Raw genomic sequence first — 13,756 nt, forward strand, 5'->3', positions numbered from 1 at the left:
TCCTAGCAAGGAGCAACCGTGTTTTACAACGGTGAGATGCGATTTATGGTTCTAAGGGTCCCTCGCTCCCGGTCCCTGCTCGGGATGCTCTGGCCGTTATCCCCACACCGCGGCAGCGCGGCTTTGCTGTCGTGCCACCGAGGCGGAGGTCGCTCGTCCCGACAGGAGACGGCCACCGCCGTGCCCCGCCGCTGCCTTCTGTTTCAGCATCAACACTCCCCATGGTTCGCACGTGAAGGCGGCGGTGTACAAAACACCCGCAGAAAAGCGCGCCCAGCAGCGTCCTGCTGCTGAACACAGCTGCCAAAGGGCCTCCGGGAAAAAAAAAAAATATAGTGGGAGGGGAAAAAAAAAAATACAGCCATAACCGATTTTTGACAACAAATATCGAGCCGTTCGGAACCGCCCGCGCGGTGCCAAAGCTCCCGGCAGCTCCGGTGGGCACGGCTCTGCGCTAACAGCGCAGCCCAACAGGCCCCGGTGCGGGCCTCCTTCCAATGGGGCTCCGTCGCTTTCCCGTCGGGAAACACGCGGCGGGAGGTGCCTGCAGCGGGGGAGGCGCGGGGCCGGGACGCGGGGAGCAGCCCCGGGAGGAGCGCGGGCGGCGGCGCTGGGCGGCTCCGGATGCCGTGCGGGGCGGGGGGCGGGAGGAGGGGCGGAGCGCCGCGGGGCCCGGCGGCATCGGGGCGCAGCGCGGCGGAGCAGGTACGGGCAGGGGGCGGCGGGGATGGGAAGCGCCGGGCCGGCTGCGCGCCGCGTATCGTCATCCCGTCCGCTCCTTTGCCACGCTCCGAGCTCCGTCCCGCGGCTTCTGACGGCGTCTGACGGGCGCGGGGTGCGGGGGAGGCGGCGGCGGCTCGGAGGAGCCCCGGTGGGAGCAGGGGGGTGTGGGGGGGGGCTGTTCCTGCGTGGCTGCCCCGCAGCGCGCGGAGCCGGGCAGAGCCGTGCGGAGCCGGGCGAGGAGAGTTGTGCGGGGCCGCCCGTCCCCAACGCCGGCTGCTAAAGCGTTCGTGAGAAATTGCTTGGGGGTGATCGGAGGGAGTAGGAAAGGCCAAGAGCGTTCTGCCGGTGTTCAGAGCCGAGCGGTGCGGAGTTCCGGGCGTCTGTGAACCTCCCGAACTGTAACCTTTACGCAGTGCTGTTCTGCCTCTCACAGCTAAGGCCGTGGGTTACCATCCCGGCAGGTGTAGCGTTGCTCATAGAGAGAGAAAATAATATTTAAGCGTAGTTCTTTGTTGACATTTTTTTGTGGGATGGGAAACGCTCACTCAGGCACGGAGCTCCTCAGGGTGAGCTCCCGGGCTGACTCGGTCACCGGCCCCGACACTCTCTGACAGCAGCGCAGCTCCGGGTGCCAGCGGCGCTTTGGATGCGCTGTGCTGCTGGGTGCAGCCGTTCTGATTTACCCTCTGTTTACACTCGGCTTTCATACCTTAATCTCCACGATAAGAGGGATGGAAGTAGACCGCAGCTCTCTGGGTGTTCCTCTGTCCGCTGCCTTTGGGGACGCTCCCGTTCCGGGCCTGTGGGAAGCTGCCGGGGGCTCTGCCCCTCCGCACCGTGAGATCCACATTGCTCGGTGCCCAAGCTGCGGAGATGACTCTCAGCAATGTGACTGTGCTGCCGTGCGAGGAGTGAGGCTTCTCACCGCCCCTGGAGACAGTGATGCTGTGGAAAGTGGAGGGACGGGGAGAGGTGGGATGGATGGGGCACTGAATCCACTGCAGGGAGCCAGGTGGTGCTTTGTACCTCTGCCTGGAGCTGCTCCTCGGCACCACGCACATTCAGCAAAGGTTGAGAGGCACATAGCAGGCGGGAGCTGGTAGTTGCTGCATTGTTGCAGGGCCAGAGCAGGGCAAAACCAACCCCACTGGGCATGCTGTGCCCTGGGCTTGGGGGCTCCATGGGCAGTGACATGGTGCCATTCCACTTTCCTGCTAACTGCCATCCTGTGAACTTAAAATGGGTTAGAAACCTTATCCATAAGCTGCAAAAGCATCATTGGAGAGCATCACTGCCCTCCCCAGGAGGACACGGCCATCTTCCTGCTGCCTGCTGCTGCTCCTCCAGCCCTGGAGAACACGGCGTGTGAGCAGAGAACGGTGACTGCAGTATGCCTCAGCAGAGAAAGTGTGCAGTAATTGCAGTATCAGGGCTGGGCGCTGCTGGGGTGATTTTACAGCCCCGGTATCACCCTACAGTTTCCAGCAGCGTGCTGAGTTTTGCTGATGTCTTTATTTCCTGTAAATGGGAATGCCCTGGAAAGAGCCAAGAGCGAGCTAAGCACAGCCAGCACTGTCATTTCGTAACGTGGGAGCCTGATCTCACATCAGAGGTGGAGGAGTTTCATTGGGATGGTGCTGGGATTGTGGCCACAGGGAGGTAAAGGCAGTGGCAGTGCCCCCTGAGATCAGATGGCAGGGGCTTTTTTACTCAGAGGGCACTCAGGCCGTGGCACTTTTGTGCCCCATCCCTGCAGGTGCCCACGGCCATGGATGGGCACTGGGCAGCCTCAGCTGCTGCCTGCTTTATGGGTTGGCAACCCTGCCTATGGGTTGGAAATGGATGATCTCTGATGTGCCTTGCAACCCAAGCCATTTTATGATTCTATGAATGTAACTTTAAAAAGTGACAATGCCATTCTTCAGTGCAGTGTTTTTATGGCTGCTGAGCAGATGAAGCAAGCTGGGAGGCTCCTGATCCTTAAACCCTCATTAAACTCCATGTGAAGCTGTTTTGCCTTCCCATTGCTGTCAGTAGCCAGTAACGGCACTCTCAAAGTTAGCAGTTAAACAGAAATTAACTCAAGATGGAGACTGAATGTGTGCACGACTCCTGTAGAACTGAACAAAGGAGCACGCAGGCTCAAGCCTGGCAGCAGTGACTTTTTTCAGATACGAAAGTGCAGCATTTGCTCTGTACCTCGTGCCGCAGGTTCATGCCTCAATGGAAATAGTGCTTTATTAGCTCAGGATGCTGTGATAGGCACAACATTTATCTCTGGTTCTGTTCTCCCACAGCTGAAGGCTGAGGAATCCTCCAGGTAGCCGACTGTTTTGAAATCCTGCCCCAGGATATTAAGATTTAGTAACACAAATTCTCGCCTCAGAAATAGCACAAAATGTTCTATTTACTCACAATATGAATGTAAAATATGCAGCATCCCTCACGTGAGCGGTCGAAACATACCGATATTATCTTAAAGACAAAGGAATTTGGTGGAAAAAAAAACACATCTATTGTTCTTCCTCTGGCGGGCAGCACACACTGAGCAGCATTCTTGGTCTTGGGAAAGAGTCTGCCCTTTCTAAATCCTCTCCCCCCACCCCCCGCTGTTCTTGTACACCTAAATACTTTCTCATCCATTTAAGAAAAACTCCATTGAGCCCCATGGGAGCTGAACACCAGGTGCATTAAAAAGAGCGTGTCCAGCAGGTCGAAGGAGGTGATCCTCCCCCTCTACTCTGCCCTTGTAAGACCTCATCTGGAGTACTGCGTCCAGTTCTGGGTTCCCCAGTACAAAAAAGACAAGGATCTCTTGGAAAGAGTCCAGCGGAGGGCCACGAAGATGGTGAAGGGCCTGGAGCATCTCTCCTACGAGGAAAGGCTGAGTGAACTGGGTCTGTTCAGCCTTGAGAAAAGGAGACTGAGAGGGGACCTGATCCAGGTCTATAAATATCTAAGGTGTGGGGGGCAGAATGGCGAGGCCAGACTGTTTTCAGTGGTGAGTGGAGACAGGACAAGGGGAAACAGCCAGAAACTGCAGCATAGGAAGTTCCGCACAAATGTGCGCAAGAACTTCTTTACAGTGAGGGTGACGGAGCACTGGAACAGGCTGCCCAGGGAGGTGGTGGAGTCTCCTTCTCTGGAGATGTTCAAGACCTGCCTGGATGCCTACCTGTGCGACCTACTGTAGGGAACCTGCTTTGGCAGGGGGGTTGGACTCGATGATCTCTGGAGGTCCCTTCCAACCCCTACAATTCTGTGATTCTGTGATTCTGTGAACACCAAGCCCAGCTCCACTGCAGCATGTGTGCAGCTCCCGTGGGCTGCCCCACATCCCCCAGGGCTGTGACCCACAGCCATGTCAGCATGCAGCGATGCAAGCCCTGTGTCTCCCAGCAGCTGCTCTGACCTCATTTTCCCGCTTGCAGATACCAGGATGAATCTGAAGAAATATTTCATCCGGGCCCTGCACCGCCTCCAGAAGGGCCCTGGCTACACCTACAAGGAGCTGCTGGTCTGGTACTGCGACAACACCAACACGCACGGCCCCAAGCGCATCATCAAGGAGGGGCCAAAGAAGAAAGTCATGTGGTTCTTCCTAACGCTGCTCTTCGCCTCCTTGGTCTTCTGGCAGTGGGGAATCCTCATCAACACCTACCTCTCTTACGACGTCACCTCATCGCTCTCTATCGGCTTTAAGACCATGAAGTTCCCAGCAGTCACAGTCTGCAATGCCAACCCCTTCAAGTAAGCTGTCCTTCCTCCAGCTCACCCCACATTAGCACGCTCAGTTGTGTTGCTGGCAGAAGATCTGTGAGTCTGTTCCTGGCTCAGATATGACAGTAGGAGCATCGGTGAAAATGGTCCTTCGACTCACGGAGTGGCACTGAAAAGCAAACAAACGAGCACAGTATAAAAACGATTGGCTCGGATCCAGGGAAGGGTTTGTGTACCCGCGGGTTTGTCTGTTCTCATTACCGTATCAGTTAATCTAATAATGGTTATTGCCTCCTTGTAAACTTTCCCTGGCTCAGAGAAAACTTGAAGTTCAACTAACTTGTCACAATCCAAATCAGTCTCGTGATCTCTCCCCACAATTCCTTTCTTTTTCCCCACTATGAACATCTCTCTTATCACACACACTCAGCTATTAAGAGCTAGTTAAACAGCGGTATCTGCCATGAGCTACAGTAATATAATTCAGCTGTGATTTCAAAGGAGATCTTCAGTAGAGCCGCTTCAGATTTTTACCCATACAATAGAGTCGTGCAAGGTGAGATGCTCGTGACCAAAACACAGGGATCCATTGGTTTTTCCTTTCTCCTTGCAATTAGTGTTTTGTGTAAACTATAGCAAATCACTGCAATACAGCTGTGCAGTTCCACGTGAGCACAACAAGGTTGGCAGCATGGGGTCCCAGTGCCTCTGACTATCGGTGCATCCTGCTGCTGTGCAGCACATCTGCAGCACGGAGTCCTGGTGAGGGGGCTGCTGTGCACTGCCCGCCCTCCCCCTGTGTCCCTGCAGGTACTCAGAGGTGAAGCCCCTGCTGAAGGAGCTGGACAAACTCATCGAGGCGGCGCTAGAGAGGATCCTGCAGCCCACACATGGGGACCCCATTTCGCCCCTGCCGCTGAACGGCAGCAACACCACTGAGGGGCTGGATTTGGAGCTCTGGAACCAGATCCCACTGGTGCTCATTGATGAGCAGGACAAGGACAACCCAGTCATCGTGGAGATCTTTGAGACCAACCAAAGCGCCGCAGGGAACCAAACTGCTGCTCCTCCTGCCCCCACCAACGCGACGTCGGAAGAGAAGAAGTACAAGCTGGCGGTGAAGCTGGTAAGGGCGTGCTGCTGAAAGCATGTAGCTGAAAGTATTTCTAAGCCCCTATGTGATGATCACTGTAAGCATGTGTTGGTAACTGCTGGGGCCAATGGAGCACCTGTCCAACAGAGAAATGTCCCAGGGAAGTGCCTGCTGAGCACACCCAGCTGAGATCGCTGCTTCCACAGCTTCCCTGGCCGTGCTTTTTGCTCTCATGAGGACAGTGGATGGGGTGGCACGGAGCAGGGTGTGCCCTGGGGGGAACGGGGAGACCTGACCGTGTGTGTCTCCAGTGCAGCCACCAGGGCTCCAACAACTGCACCTACAGGAACTTCACCAGCGCAGCGCAGGCGGTGACCGAGTGGTACATCCTGCAGTCCACCAGCATCCTGTCCAAAGTGCCGCTGCAGGAAAGGATTAGGATGGGCTACCAGGCAGAAGACATGATCCTGGCGTGTCTCTACGGGGCCGAACCTTGCAACTACAAGTAGGTGAACGCTGAGCATCCCGCTCTTCCTGGCAAACGGGGATGGTGTAGGACTCCAAAGGCACAACAGCCTTTTTATGTATCGGTTAATGGAAAGATCTCCTCTGCTCCTTAAATCTAATGGCAGTTCTCGGACGTGATCCTGGCTGAAACAATATTAGGGGATAGCATGGCCTGAGTTTTAGTTTTGGGTGGGCTGTTTGGCTTGTGACTTACTAGCACGCATGAGGGCTTCCTGAGGTATTTAGCAATAATCAGCTGCTAGGCACTGGGTCAGCACAGACCTCGGTTTTACTCTCTCTTTTTACACGAGGCTCTGAGAGATGCATTTTATCCATCTCTGTTTCTTGGGAGTGCCAAATTTACACACAGTTTTGATAAACATGGGTGCACAGCAGCAGCCCAGGCTGCACGGAGCCCTGCCAGCAATGCCACCTCTGCACAGAAGACAACAGAGAGCTATTGTCAAAGAGTGAGGTGTAACACCAGCCGAAGCCTGTTACCAGAGCTCAGAGCAAGCCAGTATTTTTTGGTCTCATGTGCATGACAGAGTATTCTTTTCCATTACGACAAATCGTTATCTTCACCAGCTGTGCTTCAGCTCATGCCAGTACCTGGCTTTTCTTCTTTTCAACAGCAGATTGATTGAAATTAAGTCAGCTGAAATTTCTATGCAAGTGTTGAACAAATGAAGCAATTTAAAGCAAATCCCAGACCTAGCTGCCCAAATCCAGCCTCACCAGATGCAGCATTTTATAACCCTTTAGTTCTCCCTGAGTCACAGTTTGATGCATATGATTCTTCCAGGAATTTCACCCAAATCTATCACCCAGACCACGGTAACTGCTACATCTTTAACTGGGGCATGGACAAAGAGGCTTTGAATTCTTCCAACCCGGGAGCCGAGTTTGGTAAGAGAGAGCTTGCACTGAAGCAGGAGGAGTTAAAGGAACAGAAGTGCTGGGAACTGTTCTGTCTCTCCGTGGCAATTTCTGTGACAGATCTATGATGTCTGTTTCTCTAGAACCCTATAGCAGGGAGTAACTTTTTCCAGAGGGGATAAGCCCCCAACAGGGAAATTGACAGCATAGAGACAATTGGTGTGACTGCAGCTAGCAGAAGTGTATCGTTTGGCTAGCCAAAGCATGAGGGAATGGCTGAACATTCAATGGGACACTTGCATTCTGTGCATTTGCCAAAGGTGATGTGACAGACAGACTTGGGTTCTCCCCTCAAGAAATGAGATTTCTGAGAGGAAAAGATGCTCGTCGTTTTTGTTTTTTTAACTAAAGGCACCAGTTTCCCGTTCTGAATATTTTGCCTCCTGTCACAGGGCTGAAGTTAATTCTGGATATCAGCCAGCAGGACTATATCCCCTACCTGTCGTCTGCCGCCGGGGCACGGCTGATGCTGCACCAACAGAAGAGCTTCCCATTCCTTAAGGATCAGGGCATCTACGCGATGGCTGGGACAGAAACCTCCATCGGTGTGTTAGTGGTATGTGTGGCATTCCTCTAGAGCAGATTGTCTGAGAATAATGTTATCTGATGGGACAGCAACCAAGTTTGTTTTAAGTCTTGGCTGAACTGGCTCAAACCAAAAGAGTCAAGGCACACACTAGGTGTGGGCTGGAACGGTTTATGGAGACTTTTATGTAACTGTCCTGGCAAAGTGCTTTATCAAAGCCTTACAGCAGCCCCGGAAGGCGTAGCTCCTCCTGCGTGTGTGGGCATAGCTCAGAGCTTTGCTGTTTGGGTTTTCCTCCAGGATGAGCTGGAGCGGATGGGCTATCCCTACAGCGACTGCACCATGAACGGGTCTGACGTCCCAGTAAAGAACCTCTACAGCGAATACAATACTTCCTATTCCATACAGGTAAAACGTGACTGTGAATCAAACAGGGCTTTTAGGGAAAATCCTCAAAGCAGTTCGAACTTGTGCCAGGCATTCCAGGTTCCCACAGCCTCAGCAATGACACAAAAGGAAGCACGGTAATTCAGAACTCGAGTCTGAACATGCAGTAGCCCCAGGTTTGGAAACAATCCGGTGGAAATAATGCTGTGTTGCAGGATGAAAACCTAATAACACAATTACTAAAACTTACATCAAGAGGTTAGCACCGCTGCTTTGGCAGACAACCACCATTCTCACTGTGATGCAGCTCACGGAGCAAGGAAAAGGGTTTATCCCCACTGGGATGAATGCCACAGGGATTGCTTCCTGCTCCTCTTAATCGTTCTCTTCTCAGGAGAATTAAGTCCTTTCTCACACTGAGAAGGCCACTTGTTTTGTGCGGGATGTGAAGGCAGAGCTTTGTCTTTTCTTCACTTTAAAATTGGGATGAGAAAGTTGGAGTGTTTGTAAACCTTGAATCCCTAATAAAAGCATAGTGCAAACATGGAGCACTGGTTAATCTGTAACTGGCTATAACATAAGGGAGAAGCAGTTCTGAGGGGTGAGACCCCGCAATAAGGAAAACATCAAAAGCATTTTGGGGTTATCTACAGATGGCTGAGGGATACATCTCAGATGGGTTGAAGGGCTTTGGTTAGTAAGGTTTTTTTATATATATATTTCTGCCTTTATATAATTTCAACAATTGGACCACTTCACCTTTCCTTCTAAGACGCTCGTGTAACATTTAAGCAAATACTTGAAATGATTGCATTATTACTTAGAAGTTGCTAAATGCTCACTGTGCTCCTGTGCCCACATCATTCATGTCCCTTCACAGACTCCTTAGCAAAACCTTTCTCATACCAACCCACGTGCATTTCTTATCACGCAGGCACTCCACGCGCTCTGCCTGGCCAAAGCTCTAAAATTCAATTATCTTCTCATAGACTTTGTTATTGCTTTGTGCATTGTTTCACGAGAAATCCCACGTGGATCTCTGCTGATTAACGTCATGCCTCGCTGAGCTGACGGCACTGCAGCCCTGGATGGCGTCCTGGCATAGCTGCAGCTGTGCTCCCTTCAAGGAGAGAAGCAGATGCCCAGATGAGATCATTCAGATTTCTAAAACCTGCTCTTTATGTCAAAATATTTCTAAAGCCTTGGCTTTAAAGTGAAAACCAGCCCTTTGTCAGCATGTGATAGGAAGCCTGGAGACAACAGGTCTGTCTATGGATAAAATAGGGCATTTTTATTCCATTTTGGAAGCTCTGTATTGCTGCCATGGAACCCTACAATAACTAGTTTCTTCTGTGCCCAGAATTAGGCATTTAGCTTCTTCTATGCCCGCAAGGTGAATTACCTCCATTTGACTTGCCACTACGACATGGTCTAAAATCCAGAGTAGTAAAACTGCACCATAAAGAAAAGTGTAATTGCAGAGCAACTACAAACAGGCTGGCAAATTCACCCACCTCATCTTGCCAGTGCAGCTCCCACTGGATAACCGACTGCAGTTGCAGCACTGCCTGTGAGGGGCTGCAGCCCAGCCCCACAGCAGTGCTGGCTTCTGACCACACACAGCCCCAGAGCATTCTGCTCTGTGCAGGAGAACCACAGCAAGGAGCATGCCTGGATCAGGGCAGTTCTCAAAGCAACACAGGAAAGTACATCCCCCTTGTAAGCAGCTCTCTCCTCCCTTTTTCCAGGCTTGCCTACGCTCCTGTTTCCAGAACCACATGACAGAAATCTGTGGCTGTGGTCACTACATGTTTCCTTTACCAGAAGGGGTAACTTACTGCAATAACGAAGATAACCCTGGTTGGGGTAAGAACACGAACAAAACCAACCATACAGCTCCCAGGGCACGGGTGTGAGGAGGGAGGGACTCCAAGTCCTGCAGCTGAACTGCTTTTGCTGGCACTGCAGTCCTTGCTCTGCTCAGGCCCTCGGCTCAGTGCTGCCTGCAGGAGGGCACTTGGTTGGCTGCTGCTTTGTGCGAGTTTCTCTTAGAGGGAAGAAAGCAAACTTGTGCAGCATGCTCATATTGAAATACTGCTTATGGGAAATTAATGTAATCCAGTAAGTGGGTTCTTATCTAAACCGATGCTTTGACTTTTTGTTTTCACCAAACAGCGTATTGCTATTCATCACTGAGATCGAGTATAAGACACAGACAAATTTGCATTGACTCTTGTAAGGAAACATGCAAGTAAGTGCTTAAACCACTTCTGGCAGCTGTAACGGTGGAGGGAATCCTGCATTTCATCTCCCATCAATCCTCACCTCTTTACAATTGCAGAAACCCACGTGGGGCTGCTGTCTGAATGGCACTGAAGTCCCAGTGACTCCCAACAGGGGAAGCCCGGTACTCACATTCTGCTTTCCTCTTTCCAGTGACACACAGTACAAGATGACCATCTCCATGGCAGATTGGCCCTCTGAGGCTTCCGAGGTAACTCCAATTTCTTGTTTTGGAGCAGCCATTAATAACCACCTGTTGGTAACCGTGTGAATCACTCTGTATTTTTAGAGCTAATGTTCAGGTAGCTTGCGCCTCGGCACTCAATTACACATGTTCATGTTCAGCCAGCAAACAGAGCCTGGCACCAGGGGTGAAACGCTACGGTGGCACCGCCTTGCGCAACCCTTCCTCGTGCTGTAATGCAACAGAGCTGTGTTAGAACAGGACTATTTAGGACAGGTTTCCTCCTTCGCTGAGCTCCTGCCCTGGCAAGTGCTCGGTTCTGAACGAGTTCTGTTTTCCTAGGACTGGATTTTCCATATTTTGTCTTATGAAAGAGATATGTCAACAAATGTGACTCTGGACAGGTAAGCGAAAGGAACAACCACTTTATCTTCTCTACTGCGCCTGTTAACATTAGATTTACATGAGCCTTGGCCTCCAGCCAGAGCACACGCGCTAACGCAGACGGGAGAACAAGCTGCGGCACGCGCTTGCCTGGAAGATACATAAAGCGATCCTCAGCTGCGCTTCATTCACATGCTCTGCTCCCCCTTGGAGCAAGCTGGGTCAGACACAGACCCAAATGTGCAGTTAAGCCAAAGGAACATTAACCACGCATACCCAAATGGTTGCCTGCAGCAGTCTGAAGCGCTGAGCTGCTGGGGTTCAGCTCCTGGATGACTGCATTCGGCCCTTTATACCCATGTATGCTCTGCCAACAGCAGCAGGACGGGGCTGCACTGCAGCCAAGGGAGCCGATGAGCTATTCACTGATAACCCAAGCCCTGAATTATGGGGAGACAAGGAATGGCCAGATGTGGGAGCACAAACAGCTCCTACAGCACTCACTGCTTAGCCTGCCTGACAAGCCAGTTCTTGTGGAGGCCTCGTGTTAACCCACACATTGCAACACAGCCTTCTGGGGTGGTACAAAGCCCTAACCCAGTCCTGCCCTCATGCCAGGCCTTGAAAGCAAAACAGTGAAACAAAGAGATGATCAACTTGTGCACGGTGAGCAAACACCCACCTGCACCACCCAGGCTCCCACAAGCTGTGTGCGCTGTGACCCGCTGAGTGCAGGGCAGACACTGAGCAGTGATTACCTGGGACTCAGGCCATCAGCTCCTTGATGCCCTCAGAGCATGAACAGCAGGAACTGAGCAAGGGCTCTGTGCTGACTGAAGCAGGTGGGGAGAACCCAAGCAGACAGTCTCCACAGGAGGCTCTTGTTGCACATGGTGTTGCTTGCTCAGGAGCAGAACCGTATCTCCCCCAGCATATGGCTGCGAGCACTTAACCTTTCCCTGCACCAGGCAGAAGTTTGCATTGCAAGCAGTTACAGCATGGCTCGGAGCAGCTCATCCCCACGTGCAGACAAGATGCACACGTGGAACACCTGCAGGGCAGGTTTGCTCGGAACTCCTGCTTTTTGTGTTACAGGAACGGCGTCATCAAGCTGAACATCTACTTCCAGGAGTACAACTACCGGACGATCTCGGAGTCAGCTGCCACCACGGTGAGTGTCTGTGCGGTGCTGCTGTGGTGCTATGCCACGAACTTGGCCTCAATGACATCACCTCCCTGCTCCTATCTGCAGATCGTGTGGCTGCTGTCGAGCCTAGGAGGTCAGTTCGGGTTCTGGATGGGGGGCTCCGTGCTGTGCCTCATTGAGTTTGGGGAAATCATCATCGACTCGCTGTGGATCACCATAATCAACATCATCAGCTGGTGCAAAGGCCTGAAGCAGAAACGTGCGCGGGCACGGTACCCAGACGTGCCACCAACTGTGTCGGAGCTGGTGGAGGCTCACACCAACCTGGGCTTCCAGCATGAGGAGGCCAGTGCTGCGACGCAGGGAGAGGCGCTGCCCCCTGAGCCTGGCACCCCCCCACCCAACTACGATTCACTGCGTGTGCAGCCACCTCGCAACCCAGGCACAGACAGCGACAACGAGAGCGAGGAGCAACGTCCTGCAGCCAAGCACCATGAGGATGCCTCGGTTTGGGCTGAGTGACCACCAGAGCTCCACCCAAATCAGGGAGCCGGCAGCCCTCGCCTCCTCCCCTCCCCTAAAAACTCTATCTAATAAATCCCTCAGTAAATCTCAGTCAGCATCGTGCTCTGGCTTTAGCACACAGAGCTGGTTTGAGTCGGTGCTGGTACACAGCAGTGGGTTGTTACTTCTCTACAACACAACACGGTTGTGCACAGCTCTGGCTCAGTGGGTGCTGAGCTCCTGGGAGCACCTGGGGCCAAGGAGGCAGTGCTGGTAGGCAGTTGCAGGCAGGCATGGGGCAGGCAGCTATTACTACAGCCCACTGGCTGGGGACAGAGTGCCCAGTGCTCCAAGGGGTCTGCACTGAGGGCTGAACCACAGGATCTAAGCTGCTTTTGGCTTGAGGTCATGGTATTTCCACGTCTAAGTGACACTAATGTAAACAGAGTGGAAAGAACATCCCTCTGCTGCTCGGAGGCCTCGCACGCTCTGTTTGTAGTCTGGGTTTGCTACGCGGGAGCTGTTAATGCTGCCTGCAGGTGGGCATGCCAGTTAATGTGTGTCAGAGATAAATACTCCAGATGCGATAAAGCTTCAGGTGCGGGAAGGAAGTGCCAAGCCATTCACAGTGCCATTTTCAGCAATAAACAAACAAATTCATTAAAAAGTCTCCATTGGAGTGGTTCCTGTTGGCAGCAGGTGCTGAGCAGCAGCTCGTGGGCAAGGGGCTGATCCAGGAACATTGGTTCCCATGCTTGGTTGGGTTCACACCACACATTCCCTGGGGCCTCCATGCCCACCACCACCACCACCACCACCCCCCAATGATCTGCGTTATTGAAGTACCTGTGCATAACTTCAAGAGGAAACATGATCGTGTGGTTAAATCATAGGCCCAAGAACATGATGTCCTGGGCATGGTTCCCAGCACAGCGGCCATGGGTCCCAGCACCTCCCTGCCCACAGGTCTCGGTGCTGCCCACAGAGAGGCAGTGAGCCCGGCTGCCACCAACCACATCCCACGGTGCTCCCACGTCTGGACACGTCCATAGCACAAAGCACCTCATCTCATGCACGCTAAACACCAAACTGTGACAACTGCATACAGAAACAAGTGGGGTGAAATGCTGGCCTGGGCACAACTGCTTCTCGCAGAGCCATTTGCACTGCCTGTTCCCTATGTTTCTGACAGGCGGAGGGTCCCAGTCTGCATGCACACAGGTGGAAGCACGGGTCAGAAAAGCAAAGGTCTTGAAATCCCAGCAGCCTCTCATCACAAACTGTTCTTAAAGCAGGAGCCTGTTCCAGGTTGCCACATTCACATGGGCTGGAACCAGTTACTGCTGCCCACAGCCTTTA

The 13,756-nt window shown here is 52.7% G+C and overlaps 1 protein-coding gene across 1 annotated transcript; it reads left to right on the forward strand.

Moving 5' to 3' along the window:
* The first annotated feature begins 666 nt into the window (after nucleotides 1–666).
* SCNN1B (sodium channel epithelial 1 subunit beta) lies at nucleotides 667–12,506 on the forward strand. The gene is made up of 13 exons (XM_042828280.1): nucleotides 667–705; nucleotides 4,155–4,473; nucleotides 5,254–5,569; nucleotides 5,848–6,041; nucleotides 6,849–6,952; nucleotides 7,375–7,538; nucleotides 7,809–7,916; nucleotides 9,644–9,761; nucleotides 10,071–10,146; nucleotides 10,332–10,389; nucleotides 10,705–10,766; nucleotides 11,842–11,917; nucleotides 11,999–12,506. Exons 2-13 carry the CDS (start codon nucleotides 4,163–4,165, stop codon nucleotides 12,413–12,415), a joined length of 2,004 nt encoding a protein of 667 aa, XP_042684214.1. The 5' UTR covers nucleotides 667–705; nucleotides 4,155–4,162; the 3' UTR covers nucleotides 12,416–12,506.
* The last annotated feature ends 1,250 nt before the right edge of the window (nucleotides 12,507–13,756 follow it).

Source organism: Centrocercus urophasianus, unplaced genomic scaffold (assembly GCF_019232065.1).
Source record: "Centrocercus urophasianus isolate 14NV4802_14NV808 unplaced genomic scaffold, USGS_Curo_1.0 seq_29, whole genome shotgun sequence".
In the NCBI taxonomy this organism is placed as follows: Eukaryota; Metazoa; Chordata; class Aves; order Galliformes; family Phasianidae; genus Centrocercus; species Centrocercus urophasianus.